This window comes from Protobothrops mucrosquamatus, unplaced genomic scaffold (assembly GCF_001527695.2).
Source record: "Protobothrops mucrosquamatus isolate PMUCROS unplaced genomic scaffold, P.Mucros_1.0 scaffold757, whole genome shotgun sequence".
Lineage (NCBI taxonomy): Eukaryota > Metazoa > Chordata > Lepidosauria > Squamata > Viperidae > Protobothrops > Protobothrops mucrosquamatus.
In genome coordinates this window covers 440209-466197 of record NW_015387027.1, presented here as the reverse complement: position 1 = coordinate 466197, position 25989 = coordinate 440209, and the positions used below count along the sequence as shown (strand labels likewise).

Sequence of the window (25989 nt, the reverse complement as noted above, 5' to 3'; positions counted from 1 at the left end):
GCCGAGACACCTGTTTCTAACTCTTAAACAGGGATTTATAGGACTTTTGAAAAAGTCATTAGGTCTTGAAGATGCTACTCACTTGGCTTTAGCTTGGACACGTTCCCAATCAAACCAAACCCTTAGATTTCAGCTTTAAGCTCATATTTGTTGAGACTTTTGCTACTGGTGTCTTCTGAATTTTACTCTTTTATTGAAAAGCATATATGTATGACAAATGCACACACAACATTAAAATTTAGAGGTATCGTATAGATAACAAAGTTATCTCTTTGATAACAGTTCTCTTTCCAACATACAGTTGTGAAACCTGGACCAGCAGAAAGTCTGAGCCAAAAAAAAGAATGAATTTCCTTTCATTTCTAATGCTGGAAATTATTTTGGAGACTATTTTGAACTACAACAACAAATAACTCAATACAAAATGAAATAAAACATCTTGAAGCACTCATAATGAAGCTAAGACAGTTTGGGCACATAAGACAAAAGCAAGAGCAATTAGAAAAGACTCTGAAACTTGGCAATCAAAGAAGAGGCTAATTCTACTGCTAATATCTTCAGTTGTTATATCCCTGGACTGTGATTTAAAGTTATCAGTCATTTTAATAAAACAAATGCTTCTAAAGGACCTTGTATAAGCTCCCTTTATTTGGGGGGGGGTTGTTAAGTTAACTTCCATATTCAGGGCTCGCTGCATCAAATCCTGCGTACCTTTATGCAAACATACACGTAAATAAGCAAATGTTATAACAAGGACGAAACTTTTGGGGAAACTGGCTTATTTCTCCACTGCAGATAACTGACTGATTGTTTTGCAGAACTGAAGGAGCAAACCCATATTTGCTACTATTGGCTTGGTGCTCTTCACCACTACACACTGAAATAGCATGTACACATGCTGTACACATGTACACATCATTTTAAAATCAGAAGAGTTCTGTTATTTTGGATACTTTATAAACCTATTTTCCTACCTCATTTAATTTGTACCAGGCTTATAAAAGATGCATTTCCATATACTTCTAAAAGTTCCTATGCCTGATGCCCAAATTACAGTACATGTTACAACCTCTATTTTCTAACTACAAGCCCTCTACCATGGTTCCCACAGTAACCAAGGCTCCTTTCCTAATGCAAGTTTGTCTCAACACTGTAAAATGCTTTCAAGTAGGCTGTCTACAGAATTGCAATCTGCTGTGACCAAGGACCACACTTGATTTTGGGAGGAGAGGAGTGGATGCCTGCACAGATGCCAAAAGTAGGTTTGGCCAGATTTATTTTTAAATTTATTTATTAAATTTATTTATTTATAACTGTAATGACTATTTAGAGTGCGTGTGGTGATCTGCATCTGTTCCCCACCTCAAAAATGTTAGAAAACCTCATCTGCTTTCAATAATGACAGCTAGAAAGAACTCCAACAGACTTAAGCAGAAGATCCCATTTCTCAAAAATTTAAGAACCATTGCCAGACTATATCAGAACCATGGTCTGTCTCTCCCTCTATTTGGTTTCTGGAGGTGATATCACTAAGTGCTGATATCTCCTCTGATGTGACTCTAGGGTTGATTCAAAATAGTTGAGTAGGTCAGGAATTGGTGGCTAAAGGTATCCCAACTGGCTTTGCTTTTTGTGGTAGTGTTCTCTGTTTTGCACCTGACAGCAGGAATAATCTGCCTACGAGAAACTTCTTAGAAGTGAAAGTGAACCATAGGCAAAAAAAATCTTCAGGGAGGGGAGAAAAAAAAAAGCAGTTCCCAGGTTTCCTTTAGAGAGCAATGAGGAACAAAAGGACAAGGACTGAAGCAAAGCAAATTTTAAACTATATATTTGAAATTTTTAGTCATATTTGATAGACAACTATCCATTCCAAAATATTAAATTGGGGGGGGGGGAGATCACTTTGTACAAATTCTGCTTTCAGCAAGGAAAAGAAAAGGACTAGAAAGCACACTTGGCTGTTGTTTGAAAAAGGGCAGTTCCAAAAATGAGAAGCATGAAACCGCTTTCTATGCCATTTGTTCTTCTCATGATAGTACAAGATTAAAGTGACCTGAAGCATCTGTAATTCAAAGTTTATTGCACTAGCATCATTATTGCTGATGAACTTTCCAAATGCTTCCTCCCTTTTGCACCCTCCTTGTGAATTTACAAATGTTTCATTCCTCACTACACTTAATTCTTGGCAGAGAGAGTCTGAAAAACTCAGAAGGAAAGATGAACAGCCAGGAGGGAAAAACAAAGTTTAGCTATTGTGGAATCAGACAAAGAAGAAAGAAGAGTTAGAAGTAATCCAAATTACATCATAAAGTTGCCATTTTTTAAGTCTAGGGAAAGGGTCTTGCTAGTCCACAACATAAAGGGCAAGTCACCACTGAACACCAGCATCTGATTTATAGTAAATTAACTATCATAGCATTTTTCAAAATTCGATGTTTTTTGATGAAATATGGAGACCTCTATTACTAATCCTTTCCATACTTTCTCTCAAAGAACTAAGCTTCCCAGGATTGGTGGGAAATTAGGAATAAGTATTATACAAATATAGTATATCCTCACACTTTGTGATGAGAAGGTACTAACTGATTTCACATCTCATGCCCACGTGTCCTAGGAAGTCATTACATGCTAAATGATGAAAGAACATGGAAGAAGGCTTTTTATTTGACAATTAAAAATAGCACTAGACTTTGATCCAGAAATGACCCAAGTAAATGCAGATTGATTCTACTTACAAAATGAAAGAAGATCTGGGTTAACTTCCAGGCGTGATAACATGGGTTATACCAATTCAAATTGTAATGTGAGATTACATATATGAACATTTTAACATTTACATTTAAGAATCCTATGCAGATTAAAAAGCAGTGCATTGCAGCATCCCCATGATCACGTGATCAGAATTTTAGGCTCAACATGGTTATAAGTTGAGAACTACTCCAGAGATCATATTTCTTCTTCCATATGAATTACAGGATTGATTTTTAGCCTGAAGAGGCATTATTTGTTTGATAACCACAGAGGACATTTCTGCAACATGTTTAAATCAAGTTCAGGGATGTAAAAAGTACCCCCAGTCAACAACCACATTGTGGCTTTGAGAGTTCTCCCTTCAAAATGGATAGATCAACATTTGGGTCATTCATTCATTCACTCTACATTTGTAAGAGTATTGAAGACCTCTACACTACAATCTTTAATCTCCAAGGCCCTCCTGAGTAGTAAAAAGCTACCAGTGACAGTTGACAGACTTTAATCAAGTCAGTTTAAAAAAAAAATCACTCTTTGGAAGTTACAACTGAGTTAAACTGTTAAGAGGCCTGCTAATCAAGTCCCTGTACAAACAAGATGCACACTTTTGAGCTCTATACTCCAATCCAGTCTGGTGCATATTACTGAGGGCCTGGAGTTGGACACACTAAATAGCTGGTGACCAACCTCTCTGAAGCCACTAGACTAATTGAATCCCTCACAGTGGAAAAGTCCCTTGTAGTGACTGCATCCTTCCTGAACTGCTTAAATTGAACTATATATAATGGGCATCTCTTGTCTCTCTATGTGTATTGATTACACAGGGTACATTCTCAAAAACTGGGAACTGGCGACAATAATACCAATTTAAGTTGAATGGCAATAAAAAGGACCCAGCAAATTAAAAATCCTTCTGAGTGCAATGAAGTACATTATATACAAAACACCTAAATAAAATCAAATCTGAAAGAGATTATTAGGGGAGGCACAGAGGCACAAGAATTTTTCCCTGTCTCTTTGGCAGATGATAGAGAGAAAGAGAGGGAGAGGGAGAGGGAGGGAGGGAGGGAGAGAGAGAGAGACAGACAGACAGACTTTTTCTTACCTCACAGGAAGTGATACAATGAATAGATTTTGGGCTAGGATACCATTCCAATCTTCCAGTACACACAATACTCTGAAGAGAGATAAAAAGAGTTTTGCATTAGTCAGAGGATAACAGCAAGCAATCTTTAGCTTTTTTTTTTTTTTTTTTAAATATACCTTATATATATCTTATTTTGCCAAAGATCTATTACATTCTATTTTGCACGACTGGGATTACAAATTCTATACACAATCTCCTATTTGATAAAAAAAAAAATAATTCCAGATAATTTTAAGATTCACATCATCCTTCTAAAAAAATCTTGGTTTGTAAACATTATACAGTATTTGTAGGCTTATCTTTGAAAAATATTAGTAAATATTTGATTTTTAAACCTACCAATCCCTACAAAACAAACAAAGAAAATAATATTATTCTTTTTTTATATATTACAAAATTTTTATTATTTTTGATTAAACAACAAATACAAATGATGCATCTACAAACACCAACAAAAGAAAAAGAATCTTACTCAAAATATTTCCGGATACCCCCGGCAGTCCCCGCCTTGCCTCCACCCTCATCCACTTTCCCTCTTTCCTCCCCCTAGCCCCACAACCTCTCCTCCTTCCTCCTACTACTTCTACGTCCCTTCCGCCTTCTAACCACCACAACGAGTGCAGTTTGGGGAACCAACCGGGAATATCCTCTTATTAATAAAAAATCTTACTCAAAATATTTCCGGATACCCCCGGCAGTCCCTGCCTTGCCTCCACCCTCATCCACTTTCCCTCTCTTTCCTCCCCCTAGCCCCACAACCTCTCCTCCTTCCTCCTACCACTTCTACATCCCTTCCGCCTTCTAACCACCACATCGAGTGCAGTTTGGGAAACCAGCCGGGAATATCCTCTTATTAATACAATTCCATTATATACCTGTAATTATTAAATACATCAATTTATAATTTCCCCTTAAACCCCTCCCCTCCCCGACTTCCCAGAACTAACACAGGATTCAACACCTCATAAAGCAATCAGTTAGGAAAAAAAACTTTAACTCAAATAATAAAGAAAAACAAAAAAACAAAAATTAAACTCTATTTTAACTCCAAAACTCAAAACATAATTATCCATCTTCCCCAAATCCAAACATCTAAAAATTAAACTCTGCCATTTCTCTTATAATCATTCAAATATCTTAATCCCAGTAAATACAAATTTTAAATTTTTTAAAATAATATAATTGCATAATATATGACGTTAATCGTATAATGTCTTATTTTTCTTATTTAAATCCTTTAAAATAATACAGTTATATTTATATATATCATTAATCATTTTAAATTCCAACAAACATTTTCCTTATTTATATTACTAATCCAAAATTTTAAAAACATAAGCTTCAAAAACATTCCTTATTCCCAACTCTCCATCTTACACTTCTTCCCAATTTTTTCATTCTTTTTCGCATCATTGATACAAAATCAATCAAAATCAATAAGCCTTCAACCTTTTACGCCTTAATCCCAGTAAATGCAAATTTTAAATTCTTTAAAATAATATAATTGCATACATATACGACATTAATCACCTAATGTCTTATTTTTCTTATTTAAATCCTTTAAAATAGTACAATTATATTTATATATATCATTAATCATCTTAAATTCCAACAAACATTTTCCTTACAAATCCAATATTTTAAAGACATAAGCTTTAAAAACATTCCTTATTCCCAACTCTCCATCTTACATTTCTTCCCAATTTCTACATTCTTTTTCACATCATTGATACAAAGTCAGTCAAAATCAATAACCTTTTTACGCTTTCTGCCTTTTATGTTTTGTAACGTGTCCGAAGTTTTTGCAAGTAGTATGCCTGTAAGCTTCTTCCAAAAACCCAAGCAGCAACATCTTCAGCTGGTTTTCTCCGATGCAGGACCCATAGATTAATTCCATATAATCGCTTTTTCCCCAAAATTTCACCTGGGAAGTACACCAGAACCATAACCAAGTCTATTACCACTTCCTTTCCCAGCTTCTCGAACTTATCAATTTCCAAATCTCCACAATTTTGCATATCATTCTGAAGTATTTCCATAACATCTTCTTCAACCTCTGGAACTATAAACCTCTGGAGGATAAATGCCACCATTTCTTCCAATCTCTTAATCCAGAGATCTTTAATTTCCGCACTATATTGCTTAACTACTTGCATCACAGCATCTTGTACATCATTCATAATCAAAGATAAAGGCATTTTCAGTAAATCCCAGGCAGCAACCAAAAAGAAAAAACAAAAAAAATTACTTTCTCACTTTTCCCCCCCACCTCAGTTCCGGAGCCATTTTAAAACCATTCTTCAAATTTCTTTAAGTATCATCAAAAAGAGTAACAATATTAATGTCACCAATCAGTAGACATCATGAATTCATTGCGGTTAAAACTTTCCAGAGCCGGGGAAGCAACAATGTATCTCTATCCTGTTGATAACCAGACGAGAGTGAAAGTAAAAAGCAAAAGTAATCCAGAGAAAAGGCAGATCCGCGGCCATTTTCTCTCATTTTAAATCATCACAAAGTAAAAAAAGATGTTAGTAATTTTCAGAGTCAAAGTCACGAAAAATCCATTATGTTTCCAAACTCCTGTTTAGTTCCGTCTGCTTATAATTTTAAATCAAGTACCTTCAATCGCAGAGGTGGGAGCTGCATCTGGCTTCGCTCCTATTAAAAGGAGCGAAGGCGTCTCGGGGCGCGGAGAACGTCCAGACTCTGGGCGAGCTAACATCTTCCACCCCGGATTAGAACAAAACCGGGGCGAAAGGAAGCTCTAACCGTATCTGGACAAACTCACCCCGCCCTCTTCGCCCGAGGGACGAGGTTCCGAGCCGAGAGACAGCTGAGGAACGCTGTCTCTTCAAGCTTTGACGCGCTCCCGGACGGGCGGCTCAAATAAGCCGCCATGCGGTGCAGCCTGTCACCACCGGAAGTCCGCAAAAATAATATTATTCTTAACTAGCCTCAAAGCATTACCAAACTTTTTGGTAAGTACTGTAGAAGCATTTACATTAATTTACATCACTGCTATTATATCAAGGCTACTCTATATATAATAGGAAATAGGTAGTGAAATATTTCCAAGCAGATTAAGTCCTGAGATAAGAAAAAGAAACATAGTTAAAACTAGTTTACACTATTCACTATTTCATATTTTTCTATACTTAAAAAGCATCCTTGCTTTTTAAGCATCCTTGCATCCTTGCTTTTACCGTCTCCATTTACTTTTTTATATATTGTCCTTTCTTCTTTGGAATTATCAATTCTCTGTTTTTGAGGATCTCATGGACTCCTTCCAACCACAACTTTTTCAGTCTTCCCCATCTTTACAATTTAATCTCTATTCATTTGCTCTATATGAACAATCCCTTTCAACAGACTTCCTTCAAACTGTATACCCTTCTGTATTTCATCCTCATTCACTCAACATTAATTCATTCTTGATTATTATCTCTTCTTGTTTTGTCACACACATTTCTGAAGCACCCCGTTCTCATTGTATTCAACTTATTACAGGGTTTCTCTTGGCAGACCCAGCTTGTTCCCATATAATAAAATGAACAAAAGTAAACTCACATACATAACTATTTTTGCTTCTTTGAATAAAGTATAAATACATTTAGATTACTGCATTTGTAGTTGATGTCTCCAGTTGGCAGATTTCAGTCTGTTTGACCCTAATCAATCTAGCCCAGGTCCCTAATCCACTTCATTGTTCTTCCTACCTCACCCTGATCTGTATGGCAGATACCTCTTGGAGACAATGATTCAACAATGCCATTAAAGTTCACAGAATATCCAGTCGACCATCAAGTGGAAGAAGAGAAGTGATTTGAAAATATACAGAAGGATCAAGAAATGAACAAAAAGAGAATTATGTTAAGTGACAGCTTCTGGCAATGGGAATAATTTAGTTTCACAATAACAAAACCTCCTCCCTATATTAATCTCTTTTCTGTTTCCCTATTCCCAGGAGAACACTTTTATGTAGTAAGGGGTTTTCAGCTGGAAGGCAAAACATTACACAAAAAATCAACAATGGGAGAAAATCAACTCAAGAGCATTCCACTTCAGAATTACAGGCCTTAAAGGGCGTAGTAGATACCTTCTTCCCCTGTTTGAACATAACCAGCAGCACAATTGTAGAGTTTACATAATATAACACACAACAGTGTCTAAAGGAATGAATCTTCGATAATCCTGAAAATTCCCATGAGGAGAAATATAATCTTGGGTGGTAATTCAGCTCCATAATAACACAACTTGGTTTTATTTTAAATGTTTTTAAATGCCAGCCATATTTTTCATTTTCAGGCAAACTCAATTTAGATGAAACAACAGAATTATAATATCTGAGGTATTTTAGCCATTCCACTGAGAGGGATAAGAATGCAACTAGAAAAAAGCTAAACATCAGAGTCAGAGATTCAGGATAACAAAGCCAGGGTATCATGATAACTTAGAATGCCGACAGATAATCCACAGATGTTTCCAGTCCCATTTTCTCCTTTTTTTTCTGTACCTATGCATGTCTTTTTCCCAGAAAGTGCTTGAAAGAATGCCAGGCAAAGACTCAACTAGTGTACCTTCCCAAGCATCAACCAAGCATGAAAAATGTTGGATATGTCTACATTCCTTATTTAAAAACATAATTAAGTGAAGTTCTTAAAACTATATTCCAATTGTTTCCAGCCATTAATACTTCATTGTTGTCTTTTCCCACTGCTAGTCTGGTTGGATACTTGTTCCATAATAACTTCATCATGGGTTATAAAAAGCAATGATTTCAAAGCACTATATTGCCAGTAGAGTTAGTAGTATATTTATTACACTTATTTATCATATTTAGAAACCACTCATCTCCCTCACAAGGGGGCTGTACCATTTTGACTTTCCCATGATGACATTTTCAACGGAGCACAATCTTTCACATATTGGCTGCATCAGTCGTGGTCCAGTTGTCATGTCATGTTTTGTTGGAGAATAGCAAGCAGATAATCAATGAAGCTTATTAAACATCAATAAGTGACTGCAGATAATGTGGGATGATGCAAAAGCAGAGGGAATGGCCATGAAGAGCAGGAGGAAGAGCCACTACCAAGGCAATGGTCAGATAAAAGGGGCTTGAGCCTGGGCCAAGAAAATAATATGAGAAAAAGTCTCAAACAAGATCCACGTTCACATGGGGGGGGTCACATTCGGATTCTGTTACAAGATTCCATTACTAGAGCTGTTAAAACAGTAGCCCTGATCTATATGTCATGGGTTCCTTAATTAGGTCCAGTTTGTTGGGATGTCATTACTCTTGCAAGTCAAAAACAGAACAGGAAATTTATTTTTTTTATTTATTAAATTTGTTTGCTGCCCATCTGACCACGAGGTAACAGCAACATTAGAATAGAATAGAGCTGGAAGGGACCTTGGAGGTCTTCTAGTCCAGCCCCTCACTTAAGAAGGAGAACCTATACCATCTCATACAAGTAACTTGTCTAACCTCTTCTTAAAAATCTCCAGTGATGGAGTGTGCCCACGATTTCTGGGGGCAAGCTGTTCCACTAGTTAATTGGTTACTACCAATACTTTATGGCCAAATCTACCCTCTGCAGCTACAGCTAAGTCATTTTCAAACACGAGGCCTAGACTGGACTTCTTAAAAAGGGAAACAATAATTTACATTCTCTCCAGATAAAAATGTAGCTTTGATTTTCCAGTTCATGATGACTGTGATAATGAAACCTCCTTTTTTAAAATATTCAAAATGTTAGAATCCCCAAAAAGGAACTTCTAAGTAAGCATGGAGAAAAAGCTTGCCCCTTTGATTAGAAATCCAAGCTGCAGCCAGAGGAAGGAGGACAATGAGTCTTGCACATCATAACTCTTTAAGCTCTTTTCAAAAACAACTTCCTTTTCTGTGGGTTTTTTTTTTTGCTCATAGTCATACTCACTCATCACTCTCATAGCTTTCCCACTGAAACTGGAGTATAAGATGGAAACGTTCACTGAAGAAACTGTAACTTTAGATCAGTGCTTTCCACAGTTCTAGGTAAGCAGACTAATATATTCCACTTTCAAAGTTGCAGCACTTCCACTTCTTTTTACCTGGACTTTGGTAGGTTTCAATCTGTGGTCCATGGTATCAGCAGTGACATTTTCAGGCAATATCACAGGATCTCTCGGTAGGAACAGACAGGAAGGTGTGCATGTAGCTCCTGGCACAGAAAAAAAAGAGAAGTAACAGATTATAATTTCCATTGAGAAATGTGTAAATTGCATGGTCTTCCATAAGGATTTGCATGATCTCCAATTTGAGAACATAAAATGATATATTGCTCTGCTACTTAACAAAACTTCATTCATCAACAATTGTGATAATCTTTTAATTAGAAAAGAAGAGAAAGTCTAGATTGTTTGGTTGGGACTTATGTATATCCCAAGAGTTAGGATGCTATTTTCCCCCTCTACCCCCACACAGCAGTTATTAGCTGTAAGTAAGTTGTCCCCTGCCACATTGCTCTGTTTCTTTGGCCTCCTACAATTTTTACATTTGATAATCTGGAAGAAGTAAATCTTTAAGCAAAAAAAAAAAAAAGCAAAGCAAAATGTGCTGCTTTTCAAAAGATACACATGCACAATATTATCTCCTCATTCCCTCTCCCTACCCATACTATATAATTCCGTGTGTGAACATGCTCTGTTCTTTGGAAGCCCCAAATGATTTTGGCTCCTGAAACCCCAAAATACTTTACAAGCCTTTGGAAGCCCCATGTGAACAGGTGCCATTCTTCCGAAGTCAAAATGGAAGAGTTTTGTTTTGAAATACTGATAAGCAGCAAATTACCTCTATGACTTTTGTTTTAAAAAAAAACAGGGAAGATTTATAAAATTGGCATGTTTGACTGAGATTAAAGGCAGAAATAGTTACAAAGTTACTGGATATTTCTGAGAAAGATTGGTAGACATAGCATTTTGATTTTAGCGTACTTAAGAGATGAGCTATGAGGAGAATAGAGTTTATTTTATTCCTTTTTTGTAAAGATAGTGATAAGCTATTAAAATTGTTTTTATTAGCTGCGAAGTTAGTTCTTTTTCTTCTTTCCCCTTTTTATCCCCTTGCTCCCCCCCCCCACAAAACACTTTTGCAGTTTTCTGCTTGTAGTTTTGGTAGTTTTTATTGACTTATATTCTTTTCATGTATAACTCTTAATAATTTTGGGGGGGAAATAAAAATTAATCTATGTACTCAGAGGAACTCCATCTTTAATGTAGATTAAGTAATTTAATATTACAAAAGTTTAAGGGGAGGACTAATTTCTAGATTTCCTTTATCTAAATTATGGACATGATGTTGATCTCATTCAGATGAGAACAGATAGGAAATAAGAGATTTCTATTTGTCATTATTCTATCTATGAGAATCTCTTATTATTATTCTATCTGTTAGATTTTTTTATTATTGTATCTGTTAGAATCTATCTGTTATATTCTACCTGTTATTATAACAGATAGGAAGCAGCAGATGAAAAAAGGTAAAAATCACATTGAATACCCGTTCAATTAGCACAGGGCCCCCCAGGGCTGTGTGCTCTCTCCATCACTCTTTTCTCTCCATGCCAATGACTGCATCTCAAAAGATCCCTCGATTAAAGTACTGAAGTTTGCAGATGGTACAACAGTCATTGGTCTCATTTGAGATGGTTATGAATCTGCATACAGACAGGAAATTGAACAACTGGCCCTGTGATGCAGCTGAAACAATCTAGAACTGAAACACTTAAAACTGTAGAGATGATAGTAGATTTTAGGAGGAGCCCTCCTATTCTGTCGCCTCTTACAATATTAGCAACACAGTATCAACTGTAGAGACCTTCAGATTTCTGGATTGTATAATCTCCCAGGACTTGAAATGGACATCTAACATTAGAACTGCCATTAAAAAGGCACAGCAAAGAATGTTCTTACTGGGTCAACTTAGAAAGCTCAGACTGCCCAAGGAGCTGATGATACAGTTCGACAGAGGAATGATTAAATCTGTCATCTGTACCTCAATAACTGTCTGATTTGGTTCAGAAATTGAACAGGACAGGTAAAGACTTCAACGGATAGTTAGGACTGCAAAAAAAAAAAAACAATTGCAACCAGCCTGCCTTCCATTGAGGACCTGTCTAGTTCATGAGCCAGAAAGAGAACTGTGAAAATATTTACAGGCCCCCTCACGTCCTGGTCATAAATTGCTTCAACTTCTCCCCACAAGATGCCACTATAGGGCACTGCATGCCAAAACAATTAGACACAAAGACAGTTTTTTCCTCCATGCCATCACTCTGCTAAACACCTAATTCCAACAGCACTATCTTATGCCTAAGGATATCTAACCATGTAGTAGGGCTGTATTATCCTTCGAATCTTTCCTATTATCTGCTCCTATTGGTATCTTATGATTATCCCTTTGTTGGTTATCTCTTATGATTTATAATTGTATCTTATGATTTATGATTTGTTGCTTGTATGTGTACTGAGAGTTTATGCACCGGAAACAAATTCCTTGTGTGCCCAATCACACTTGGCCAATAAAGAATACTCTATTCTATTCTGTTCTATGATAAATATATGTCACATGGTAACTTTAGCTTTAAAATATGTATTATTAGAAAAGTAATTAAAACTGTGCAATGACAGTATGTTCAATTAAAACTTTTTTTATTTCACAATTTGATCCAGATACATTAGCTTCATGTACAGCTCCTGATGTATTATCAATATGGAGAAGCATTTTAAATTATTCAAAGTCTACAGTATTTTTAACAGGCAATCAAGGAATCTTGGATATATATCAGTTACATGCAAAGAATAGAATTAGCCTACATTAAAAATCTGTGGTTAATGGTCCTAAAGACTATTAAATGTCACAGAGTATAGGTTTCAATGCTATTTATTGGAACTATTCATTTTTTGTCAACTTCAATTTCAGCTGTTTGAAAAATCTACAAGCAATACATAATCATTACATGGCATTACCCAGAAGTCAGTTGATCAATGTTAAGTTTGTTATGATCTTAAGATTAATTCAACAGAGGTTTCTTTACATTCTTTCAGTATACCCCAAAGAATGTTTTAAAAGGGTTGGCTATTGATTTCATTATGTTGGATACTCTGTTGCTTTTCTGATTCCATTAATTATATCTTTACTGACATAATGGCAAAACTGATCAATATTTTATTGGATCAAGACTTAATGATTAAAAACAGATTTTTTCTACCTTTTCCCTTTTGTTTTTATTTTTTTTTCTTCCTCTTTTTGTAAACAAAACAGAGATTCACCATTTTTTATGGTTGATATAGTGCTGGTCTTCTTTCTCTAAGTCAGTTTCTGATAACTTAACAAATCACAGCAAGCTTCTCAACTTTATTAATCTTTCCAGCCTTTATGAATAATGAATTCTTCTTTTATATCTAAGACACTTCTGCATGTACTAATCTGTAAAAGCCTCTTCAGGGATAGGGAGATGTTTTCTCATCAGCTTAATCTCAGTGGAAGAAAATTCAGAGGTTTAACACTATTTGATTTAAGAATACAATTTACAGTTGGCAGACAACGTTAAGGATTAGGCTGTGCACCCCTTTGCATATTATTTAATTTTTCCTTTTGAGAATTATACCACTTTTTCTATCCACAACTCCTTCCATTCTTTCTGACTTCCAGAGTAAATATTTCATATGAATCAAATAGAGAAATATATTTTTGTTGCTTGTCTTTGGGACCTACTTGTGAATAACTGAATGTTACACTAGAAAAGAAAATACTTGTTTCTATTGTGATTGCTCTGCTCTGTTTGTGTTAAAGCCCCACTGATATTAAGATGTTTTTAAAATATAAATGTCTAAGCAGAATATTTGATTTTAAAACAGCAGAAGAAAGTTCAAGTAGAAAGAAAACTGAGATATGCTACAAATATTTATTTAATTAATTTATTTATATGCCACCCACCTGGCAGTGATATAAAATATAAACAGTATGCACCCTTAATTAAAAAATGATTAAAAATTGAAGCTTTAAATATAGCCCTTTCCACAAATCTGCAAACAACTTGATAGGATAGTTAGGTGAATGGGATGATCAGAAACTGTTCACCTTACCAATTCCATAACCTTGCTCACACTTATATTCCACTGAATTAAGCTCCTGTGGCAATGCACATTCTCCCTGCAGTTCTTCACACAATTTAAATTCCTCTGTCCACAAGCCATTTTTAGTGCACAGAATGGGAAGCTGAAACATAAGGGAACCAGATTAATTCATGAACTGTACAGAATTTAAAGTCCCTCTTTGTTACCATATTCACTACAGTCAATGTCACCCATATAGTCCATATAGGCTACATTAATGATTATAACCAGGGCTTTTTTTCTCATAGAACGCCCAGAACAGAGTTCCGGCACCTTTTTTGGATGGAACCTTGTAGGGTAGGCAAGGTGGGTTTTGTATGACGTGTGTGAGTTCCGGCACCTTTTTTTTTTTAAGAAAAAAAAGCACTGATTATAACTTCAGTGGAATCCTGTGATTCCCAGCTGATCTCAAGCCAACTGCAAAAATGTTGGTTCCTTCCTTCTGCTCACAAAAAACAGTATCCAGAGTACATTTAAGTAATTTTGTGATTTCTCCTTTTTCACAAGAGTTTGGCAGTCTGGGCCAGTGTTCAGATGCTGATTTCAGCCATAATATTGTCTGTTTAGGGATATCAGTTCGCCATGGTATTTACTCAAAGTCTCTCAAATGTCTAATGTAAGATTTTTGAACAAGTGTTGTGTATTCTTCAGTCTTCCAACATACATTCTGATGTAATCCGTGGAGATTTAACATTTACTATGAATTCAAAATCAAAGAAACTGATTCAAAATGTAGGCAGTCTGTTTAATGACCACAAAGTGGAACTGACAAATGGTTGCTAAGTGGAAAATCATGTGACTGAAACTGTAATTTCATTTTCCTCATCCACCACAATGGGATAATTAGCAAGAAGGGAGTTAATGTATTTATATTCATTGGAGAGGAAGAAATTACAAGAGATTAAGCAGGCACACAATGGAAAATACACACAAATCAAAAGTAATGTACTGGCATTGGCAGCCATAAGCGCACTACACAGACAGTTCAGTGTAGTCCCCATTGTATGTCTGCTTACTCTCTTGTAATCCCTTCTTCTACAATCTTTCAATTTTGGAAAAGGAGGGGAGAAAAAAACCTCAAGTGATCTTTGTAAGCAATCTTTCCTATGTCTGAACTGTTTTGAGTTTTTTGCACTCCATCCCCCAGGAGAGCAGTGTGATTGGAGGGGTTACAGAACAAGTAGTCACACAATGGGGAATATACTGGGCTATCTGAATCTGCAGATCCCAGCCTCAAGGACCACCTTTCGATGTGTATTCTCCATTATGTGCCTGCTTACTCTCTTGTGATTCCTTCCTTCCTTCCTTCCTTCCTATTCTCTGATCTACAAGGGAGAGTGGGGGAAACAAAGAAAAAACATGTCAGGCCCAGGTCAGTGTCATAAATTTGAATGGCTGCTGAATGGGGCAGTCGGTAAGCAAGGACTACTGGTATTTTACACTCATTAATGAGTAATACAATGGCATGATTTTTAATAAGAAATTCAAGGAAATAGCAGGAAAATAAAAACTGCTGGACAGGCCCAGTTACTCATTCTCTTTTTATTACACAATAAAATCAAATTCAAGAGATGCCAGCAAACAGGGCAAAATATGGCAATCAACATTTGGTAAAACTGAAGCTGGAGCTGCCATATGGATCAAGATTCAGCCTCACAACCCAATCTGGCCTACTTGCAAACTGACCATAAAGTTGTTTTTACCGTCTTACTCTGTGGACCACAGCTAAGAACACACTGACTGTCAAGCTCAAAGCCATTGGTACAGTTGTACATCCCTTCAAAGACTGGTGGGGGCGGTTTACAAACCACAGGAATGCAGCTCCCTTCTTCCCAGAAGCCAGTTTCAAGGCAGTGGATATTCAAAAATGTTCTGGGGATTTAAGAACAAAAGAGAAAGTGGTTACTGTATCAAAACAGCTCCCAAAATTAAGCCATTCACAGTATTTTGTGATGACTTTTGGGATTCATATTCCAGTCTTCTGTTGATCAAATACTACAAATTACCCTATGGAGTCCACCTTCTCCTCCCCTCTTCTGTCTAGACAGGTTACTTCAGGCAGGTAGACAAAAATATGTTAGAATCTGCATCTCGGGCCCCTCCTCTAGTAAATTCTTTCCTGTGGTTTCTCTGCTTTTTTCAGCTCTCTACTGCTGTATTGCCACACCATAACCAACCAAACAGCTTATTTATTTTTATTCCACACTTCATTTGCAAAGCACAGGTCTCTTCTGATAACTAAGGCTATTTTTCCACATTTGTAAGCTGTCTGAGTAAACAGCAAGTGGAGAATTTGGAACATGTCTTTGATTGCAGCCCTTTTGATGGAAAATAGAAACCAGCATGTTTATCAAACTCCATAGGTGCACAGCACACATTTTTAGACATGTTGATATAAGTAATAGCATGCTATCATAAAGTACATGGGAGTGACAGGAATAAGATTAGAACTTGTCCTGGAAAATGAACTTTATCAGTAAAATAAATATAAGTTTATTTGCAAAGTGACTTAAGTCTTAGCCAAGAAAATAAAAGAAAGGAGGAAGTGGATATGCTAGAGATAATTCATGCTGATGCTTCAGCATTCTGCAACAAGATGAAGAAACACAAGAAATTAGAAAGCAAAGGGAGAAAAAAAATGGTAATGGAAAATGAGCGAGATAACCACAATTGTCTACTTCCTTGTGATTCATCTGAAAACATACCACGGAGAGGGGAAACAAGGATATTTAGCATGTGAAGGCATCTAAATAGCAACATAGTGGAAGCACAAATTTGTGCTGGCAGAGATTTACCAGGCAGGGAGCACTGAAAGATTTGAGTATCCAAACTGAGCATTCCAAGACTCAGTCAGATTCTGTGTCAGCCAGTAAGGCTATTGTCCTAAAATCACACTGAGTCCAGAGCTCCATTATCTGTTTATGTGCTAAACAAACAAGCAAAAAATTAAAAGCCCTTCAAAACCAGAAACTTGGGTGAAAAACAAACTGTCTACTTTCTCTGAATAGTAGGGAAATATATTTCCCCCCCCCCAAGAACTTATTGGAAGGTCATACAAGAGTTTTGTGCTCTCAGTACTAAAATTAATACATAAAATTAAGATGTCAATTATAATAGGATGTGAGAAAAAAATTGGTTTTAGCTCTACAAAGGGATTTCAGGCTGGCATAAAAGAAGAGAACCTGAAGCATAAACATTGTGCAAGTCTCCAGAGTTGATATAAAATTTGCTGCCATAATGTAATGTTTAATGTAACTGCAAATGGAAATCAAGTACATGGAAACATTAAAATTAAATAAGTTTTAATTCAGTCCAGCTATTTAGGACTGAAAACTCTTAGTATGTTACTCAGAAGCACAAAACAATGTATCAGAAAAATGCTAATTTTTCATTGGCACTTTGGAAATTAGCAAACCAACAATGTCTTGTTAACTTGAAATTTATTTTCTAACAGCACATTTTGATGCATAGTTATTTTAAACAGCAGGAATCCTGTATTGTGCTAGAGAATTTTACTTACAAACAACATCTGTGCAATCCGCAGTTGTGATCTGCATGATTACTCTGAACTTGCATTCTGATACTTTTGGAAAATGTGGATTGATTTTATTTTAAGCAAAGAATATACAGTGATTCCGACACAGAAGTACCACACCTTAAACACTGCAATATTTGCAGAATGTGTTGGCATAATCAAATGTTATAATCATACCTACCAAATCGAAATAAATTACTTTGAAGTTATACTATAATTTAGAAAACAGAACTATACACACCTGAGCATCAACTTTTTGACTCGGATCAAAGCATTATTTTAGGGGGAGGAATATCACCCTTTGAATTGTACAGATGCATGGTTATTTAGCCAGGAGTACAGCCAGCTATGTTGTGCCCCAATGTTCCCTTATAATGCAAAAGAATGTTTGCTTGCCCCGCTTCAGCCTCAGGCTTCTCCAGGCTCTCATAGTCTCTCCCACAAGGAAACAATTCCATTTTGCAACTTCCCTAACAAGGCCCCCTTCTCTGATTCATATTCAAATCCATTTGGAAACATACAGCCAGTTCCTGTGCCCCTTTCTCTTCATCATCCTGAAACTGTACAGTTTTGGCTTGGCACAGAGGCCTCTGTGAAGTTACTCTCTCTCCAGCCCTTTGTCATTTTTGTGGCTTTTCTCTGAATTCTGTCCAGCATGTTAATATCTCTCTGGTCAAGAAAAAAGGTTCTGTTGCCAGAAAATAAAAAATAAAAAATACAGGAACAACAACTTGTGCTGCTGAAACAATATTGCTTTACTTTATACTAAGAAAAGGGGTGGGAAAGTTGTCCGTTCACTCTCTTAGTCTTGTCAAAGTCTTATATAATGCATTACTAAGGAGGACAGCCCAGAAGCACTCTGACCTGGTGAAGGCCTGGCTATGAAGCCCTCAAAGATGAGGATAAACAGCAGCTTTTTAGTGGATATAATTAAAGACATCTGCTCACTGACTATATAACCATCTTCAGACAGTTTCCTAAACTATGGTTTCTGAAGAGCAATAAGCAACAGTTTCTGTTATTATAAAGCTAACTTCTAGCATTAATAAACATGGCAGTTATTAACCATAAAATGTAAAAAATTGGTATTTTAAGAGAAACCTACTTTTGCTTTTATTGCCTTTTAATAATTTACACAATTGATCTCTTCCTAATCCAGGCTACACAATTTATGAACTCCCAAGACTGCTGTGCTTTGAGCTCTCCAGTTTTGAATTGTCAACTGGCAGGTTCTAGAGACCTTCCTCTGGGCACAAAGCAGGCGATTCCGTGATTCTTGAAGTTGATGAAAGCAAGTAGCAAATGTCTTTTGCTCTAGCTGTTAATCTTGTCTTTTAAGATTAAAACCTATGAAATCACTGCAGGTGTCCTTTCATGAGCTACATAATTTGTTGTATTTTTTAAAAAACAAAACAAAACCTGGAAACTACAGATTTATCATTGCCTTTCTTTGGTATAAATAAGAATAGGAAATGGAAATAGAAAATAGAAACAAATAAATAAAATCATTTCTGGCACAACTTGCCTGCTCTATTGCTTGCTGCTGACTTACCCTTTGAATTTCAGATACAAGAACATCCCTTTATTCCATTTACAGATTTAGATCTTGGCATAGGACCCATGTGGGGTCTATTATGGATATAAAACAAAAAACATAATCTGTCTTTGAATTCTAGTTAGTTTATTGGATGTCAGTTAGTTTAATTACTTCTGCTAATAAAAGAACTAAGCAATAGATCAGATAGCAGGTGATAACAGATGGCTAGTTGTATCATAAATAATAAACACCAAATACTCAGCACATATGATTTACCATTATATTCAACTATTACTTCTGCTCTGAGATGTTACTGCAAACATGTCAAGTTTATCTATTTAATTGTTTTTCAACAGCTTTTTTCTAGTGGGCTGTCAAAACTGGGCTTTGAAGAGACAGAGGAGATACTTATGTGAATAGAGAGATTTTGATCCTCCTGTTGCATAAAGCCAATACATAAATTCCTAATGAAATATAATTGGCAGGACCTTCAAGACAGAAAAAGGGAATTAATTCACCACTCCATTAATCTACTGAAATTGTTATCACAAGATGTAGTCATAACCACTGGCTTAGAAGGTTTTTACAAATTTATAAAAAAAATAAATCTATCAACAACTCACTCTCTGTTCCTTAGGCTAGGTGTTACAGAATCTGCCAAGACATAAAATACACAGTAAAGCAATTGCTTTGATAAGCTTCTGAAGGGTATAGGACACTGCATTCATTTTAATCTGGCAATCCAGATTTTAAAATTCTTTAGTATGTTCTCAGCACCAGCTAAGAAGAAATAATTTTATATTGCACTGTGAAAATTCCAAAATATATTATTGGCCACTTTGGAAAATAATATGCTTGATTAGCTGTATCTCCAATAAAAGCACGCAAGAGGGAGACATGGAGTTACCAAAAAACAAATTCTTTCCACGTGTGCACTGGTTTTATTTTGTTTTGTCTATATGCAGCAACATCACACAGCACTATGGGGGAAATGATTTCTGTGCACTTACGGTACATCTTAGATAGTAAGCATTTCACAATGGGAGTAGAACAGAAGGTAGGGAAATTCAGCAGGTAGGAATGGGAAAGTTTTACAAGTTCCATTAAAAAGTATGAAAACTAGAAAGTAACTTATTTGAAACACTTTTTCTGGAGATGCAGATGTCACCACTAGTTGACTCTGTAGTTCTTTCCTAGGGCTGTTTCCATAACAATGAAACATCAAAGAAGACAAACTGACACTGATATATGTGAGACCTTAAAATACATATTTCACTCATTATGAGAATAGCAACTAAGATGCCATCAGTGGAAATGCATGAATTCATTTCCAATCTATGATATTTTTCTTGAGTTCACTCTTTTTTTCTTTTAGAATGAATTTACTCCACTTGATTCCACTTACTCTATCCAGAGGACAGAGGTCAATTCCATTCCCAAATTCAACTGCCAAGAGTTTTTTAAAAATAAATTGATACAGATTTCTGAGCCAAGCACTGAGCTACAACATTTGGAGAAGAGCAGAGTCAGAAAGAGAGAGATTCATTCCAATGGGCTCATTAGCCTGTAAGGGGCAGTTTCTATTGGAACTCACAAACTCCTCAAATATCTCTGTTTCCAAACCAGGCTTCAATGTTTCCTCTCAAGGCAAAACAAATAGAAAGCCCTGGAAGCAAATCATCTGAGTTTTTCCTTTCAACTCTAAGCTTAGCCTTTACTTCTGTCATGCAGCAGGTCCACAGGTCACCCATTTCCTTTTGTGACTACCATAACATATTGATGATAAGATACAGCCACCCTGGTCAGGCAAGAAAACTGGAAGGGATCACAAACAAAACCAGGGAAGCAGCAGTTCCAGGTGGTCCTGCCATCGTAAATACTGCAGCCTACTTCACTTTGTTGGCATCCTGCCATAAAACACGGGGAGAGCAGAAAATGTAAAGGGGGGGTTGACAGGATGACAGGAACTAGAGGCGCCAATCCAGAACACACCAGCGGATCCAAGAACATGAGTGTGAGAATGGAATATGAAACCCAACCAAAGAGGCACCAAACCTCAATGCTGTTACCAAAACATCAAATTTGAATACTATTGGACACTGTGAACTGGTCAAGAGGGGAGGGCCCGGGAGAAGGGGAAAAAAGCAGGCTTTACATGGGAATATTCAGATCCAGTTTTGCTTATGTTGTAACCACTTGGCTTTAGTAATGGAATCGTGGGTCTTTCTTTCCTAAATGCCCAAGCTGTGATAAGCCTGACAGTAGCACCAGTGAAGTACTTGTACTATATCAGACATGTCAAACACAAGGCCCGGGGGCCGGATGCGGCCCGCGAAGTGGTTTCATGTGGCCCGCGAAGCCATCCTGGAAACAGTGAGGGAACAGCCCCCGCTGCCTTGGTCCTGGCCCAGGCCAGCCAGGAGCCAATGTACAATTTTGTGGTGGCCATCTTGGCACTTGCCCCAGTGGACCATGCCTTGGCACTTGCCCAGGTCCCACCCCCTTCTGCCAGAGACCCTCAGATCTGTCCCATTCCTGCCCAGGCCCCCCATAGGCACCCTTGACACGAATGATGTAGAACTGGCCATGCCCACCCAGTAGGCCACACCCACTCCATCCACGCCCATCCATTAGGCTGCACCCAATCTGGCCACACACCACTGGCCCCCCCAGGGCAACCGCAATGCTGATGCGGCCCTCAGTGAAATTGAGTTTGATACCCCTGTACTATATTACTAGTAATCTCAGAAACACTGGTTTACTAATCTCAATATAGTAGTAGCACTAGAAAATAGAACATCATGCTGTAGTGGTATCCAAGGTGGAAAGAAACAACACTTTGCACTTCCCACTGACCTGAACCATTGGAAATTCCAAGAATAATCACTTGAGAAATTATTTTTGTGTTCAATGAAGTATACACAATATTGATTTATTTACTCGGCTAACAGACTGAATAGGGAACGGTTAGCTCTCTTAGTGATTGCCTTTAAAGCTGACTCAGTATCTGTAAACAACAAAATGCTGTTTGTCAAAACTGTTATTTGCCAGCTCTACAAAACAATCACTTATTTCCCACTGTCTTCATTTAAACTGTCAGTTTCTTTCAGCCCCTTACTGAGCAGAGTATATCACTACTTAGCAGCCAACAGACATCAGTAAGTAATTTTATTTATTGAACAACACAAAGAAGTTAGTTTACAATGTCTGGTATTTTGTACGTAAAGTAAAGGTTGATGAAGGAATTAGTCTATACAGCTCATTCTAACACACTAATCCTTTGCAAAATTTTCTAAAGAAAATTATCAAGTGCCTGAAAAATCTGTGTGTCCTTACCTAACCCTGAAACATTGTGTGCGTGTCCATGTGTGTGCAGAGGAATTAAGCATCTGCTCACATAGCCAACTAAGCATCCAGTTTACTGAGAGGCACCAAGAAAAGATCAAGCAATAAGGCTAAGAAAGGAAGTGGTAATAAGATTTTTAAAACTCACTCTAAATATTATTTTGTAACAGAGCCATTAGCATTTTTTCTGATCCTAAAACACAGACATTATTTAGGATTAGCAATGGAGCCAAAACAAAAATCAAATAGTTTTAAAAAACCATCCAACATTGAAAGAGTAATAATGGAAGCCACAAGATGATATATGAGGCTGTGTTGGATATCCAGGCCTCAAGGTCAATCTTGAAAACATAACAACCCATATAGCAAATGGCTGGCTATTTCCCAAATGGATGTAACAGTGGCCAGAATTGAGTGCCAAGAAAGAGAGCAATAAATTAGCCCCTAAACTAACATGATCTATCAGAGCAGGAGATTCAATTATTCCAAGCAACAAAGCAGGAAAAAGAAAGAAATGCAGTCAATAGGAAATTGGATTATAATACAATTGATCACTCTGATATTATCTAATTCTGTCACTGGTTCTCAGTGTGCGGTTAAAACATTAATGGAAAAAAACCCCACATACTTATATCTAATTCTTCATGAGAAGAGCAAAATTATCAGGCTAATACTCTGTCACATGTGGGACATGAGGCAGTTTTCATGCTGAGAAAATGTGATCTGTGGCAAGATTTCCTCCCTTAATGGCAGAGTTAGGCAAAAATAGACAATCTGTAAAATCTATCATTTGTAAATGAATAATATATATACATATACAGTAAAACATGTAGAATGGAAATATATTTTGCATATATGTTTTGGTAAACAAATAAACAAATGCTTTTGCATGTGTTCCAATAAAGAGTTGAATTATATAGATTTTTTAAAAGTGTTTCTACATACCACAATCTCAACTTAATCTCAAGTCAAAAGAAGAGTTGGAATCAGAAGGAGGTATCTGTCAATGGCTTACATATTTACAAATGAAAGGAATGTAAACAAAAAGGTTATGGGTTTGAATCTGTAAATGTGAATTTGAAATCTTAGTGTGTGCTAAAGAACATATTATTGCCATATTATTTATAAATATGTAAACACTGTTGTTCAATATCTACTCTGAGTCAATCTTCAACGAGGCACTGGAGAACATCAATGCTGGCATCAAAGTAAACGGTGTTTGGATCAACAACTTAAGATATGCTGACGATACAGTTCTGCTTGCCAGTAAGCATGAAGACCTTCAGCTCCTCATCAACAGAGTCACAGAAATATCTGAAAAATACGGCTTGAAGCTTAACACCTCAAAAACCAAGATCATGGTCATCAGCAAAGAACCCGTTAATTTACCACCAATAAATTCAGAAGGATTACCACTAGAAAAAGTTGAAAGGATCACGCACCTCGGTTCTAATTTACATGAAAGCTGGGACATGACCGTTGAAGTAAAGAAAAGGATAGAAAAAGCCCGAACAGCATTCTTCAAAATGAAAAAGGTCTTCTGCAGTCATGACATAAGCCTAAGACTGAAAATCAGGCTTGTCAGATGCTATATTTTTTCTATCCTGCTCTATGGAGCAGAGAATTGGTCTCTGACAGAAGTCCACCTGAAGAAACTAGAAGCATTTGAAATGTGGATTTACAGGCGGCTGTTACGTATAAGCTGGGTTGACAAGATCAGAAATGAGGAGGTGATAAGCCGCCTGGGAAAGCCAAGGAAAATCATCAAAACAATTAAAAAACAAAAATTAGAATATTTTGGACATGTGATGCGACACCCAGAAAAATACGGCATACTCCATTTAATCCTCCAGGGAAAGATTGAAGGCAAACGAGGTCCAGGCAGAAGAAGAACATCATGGCTTCAAAATCTAAGGGACTGGTTTGGACAAAACTCAGCAGCACTTTTTCATGCGGCTGCTGATAAAAACAGGATCGCCAACATGATCGCCAACGTCCGATAACGGATATGGCACAAGAAGAAGAAACATTGTATGATTCAATGGGCAAAAAACTTTGGGTATAATATGATGCTTGAGCAATGGAAAAATATGTGGACAAATTCATCTAAAATTTACACTGAACTATAATTTATAAGTACATTTTTACAAAATTATTTATTGTTGGTATCTAACACCAGATATGTTGCAAATGTAATTGGAAAGAAGGAACTTTTTATCATTTTGGGTGGACTTGTAATAAAGCAAAGAAATATTGGAGGCAGATTTATATTTTAATTGAGATTTTTTTTTAAATGAATTTAACATTGAAATGAGGTTTTCCTTTTAGGACTTAGACTCAAAAGTTAAGACTTCCTTGTGGACAAGGAACTTGAAAAAGATGGATTTTTGTTTTTGTATATATTGACATCAATGAGAATTCCTTATGTGCAAAAATGGAAAGATGCATCAATCCCCTTGATGGAAGAATGAATGGACAAAGTGATGAAGTTAGCAGAGATGGCAAAATTAATCAGAAAAAAGAATATATCTAGTTTTGTTTCTACCTGGAAACCGCTTCTAGACTTCATGCTTAAGGCTGAAAAAAAACTTGACTTTAGGACTTGCTGATTAAATTAGTTTGTTGCTGTAGAAATGACTAGCATTTACTAAGAATGTAAAAGTAAAAGGTTGAGGATGTAATTTTACTTTGTATTCTATTTCTCTGAAAAATGTTGGAGGTCGGTGTTTTTGCTTTGCTTTTCTCCTTTACCCTACACTTCTCCTTTCTCTTTCTTTCCCTTTCCCATTTCCCTATCTTCATTTTCATTTGTCTTTCATATTATGATAATCTTAATTTAAAAAAAAAGATTGGAGTGATACCAAAGAAAGGCAAAGAAGCTCAATTTAAGCTCATTCCAAAGAGATGTGATACTTTGCTAAACTGACAAATTATTTTTGGTTTATTTTCATATTTAAATATTGTTGGCCAGTAAACAGAACATTTGATAGCAAATAATTAGATAAAAAAAGTTTAGTTCCAATAGAGTTGTGCAAAAATTCATGTTATTACAGCCATCTGTTTAAACCCAAAGGTTGATGCCATCACAGAAATAGGAACACAGAGCAGATGGAAAGCAGACATAGGCAGCTAGCTCAAACTTTTGATATACAAGTATAAAGGAGATGAAAGCGGAAGCTGTAATGAAAGCGGAAGCTGTAATGCAGCAGCTGAGAGATCATGGGGCTCCACACCTTACAGCCAATTTTTTCCTGTTAGGGGATCCTAAATGCGCCTAAAGTCACCCTAGAGAGGCGACAAAGAAGGAGGGGAGCCCCGCCGACTGTGGAGAGGCAGCGGTCAATCCGGTCATTCAGGGAAAGCCCTCCAGAAACCAGCAGAAGAAAGGCTAGCTTCACTCCAGAGTCTAGCCCAAGCTACAAGCAGCCAAAGCCAAAAAGCACTAATTCAAGCTTGATTGTAAACAACATGTTTGGAACTGGGTAAGAATATCAATTCTCTCTCTTCTACTTGATA

At 36.6% G+C, this 25989-nt stretch overlaps 1 protein-coding gene across 1 annotated transcript in view; it reads right to left on the bottom strand.

Annotated features, from left to right (window-relative positions):
- PAPPA2 (pappalysin 2) overlaps positions 1-25989 on the bottom strand; it is a 162657-nt gene that overhangs the window by 9098 nt on the left and 127570 nt on the right. Inside the window, exons 17-20 of the mRNA XM_015818519.1 lie at positions 15760-15928; positions 14027-14159; positions 9992-10101; positions 3857-3928 (exon numbers count right to left, since the gene is read on the bottom strand). Of these exons, the coding sequence (XP_015674005.1) occupies positions 3857-3928; positions 9992-10101; positions 14027-14159; positions 15760-15928 (484 nt within the window). The remainder of the gene's footprint in view (positions 1-3856; positions 3929-9991; positions 10102-14026; positions 14160-15759; positions 15929-25989) is intronic.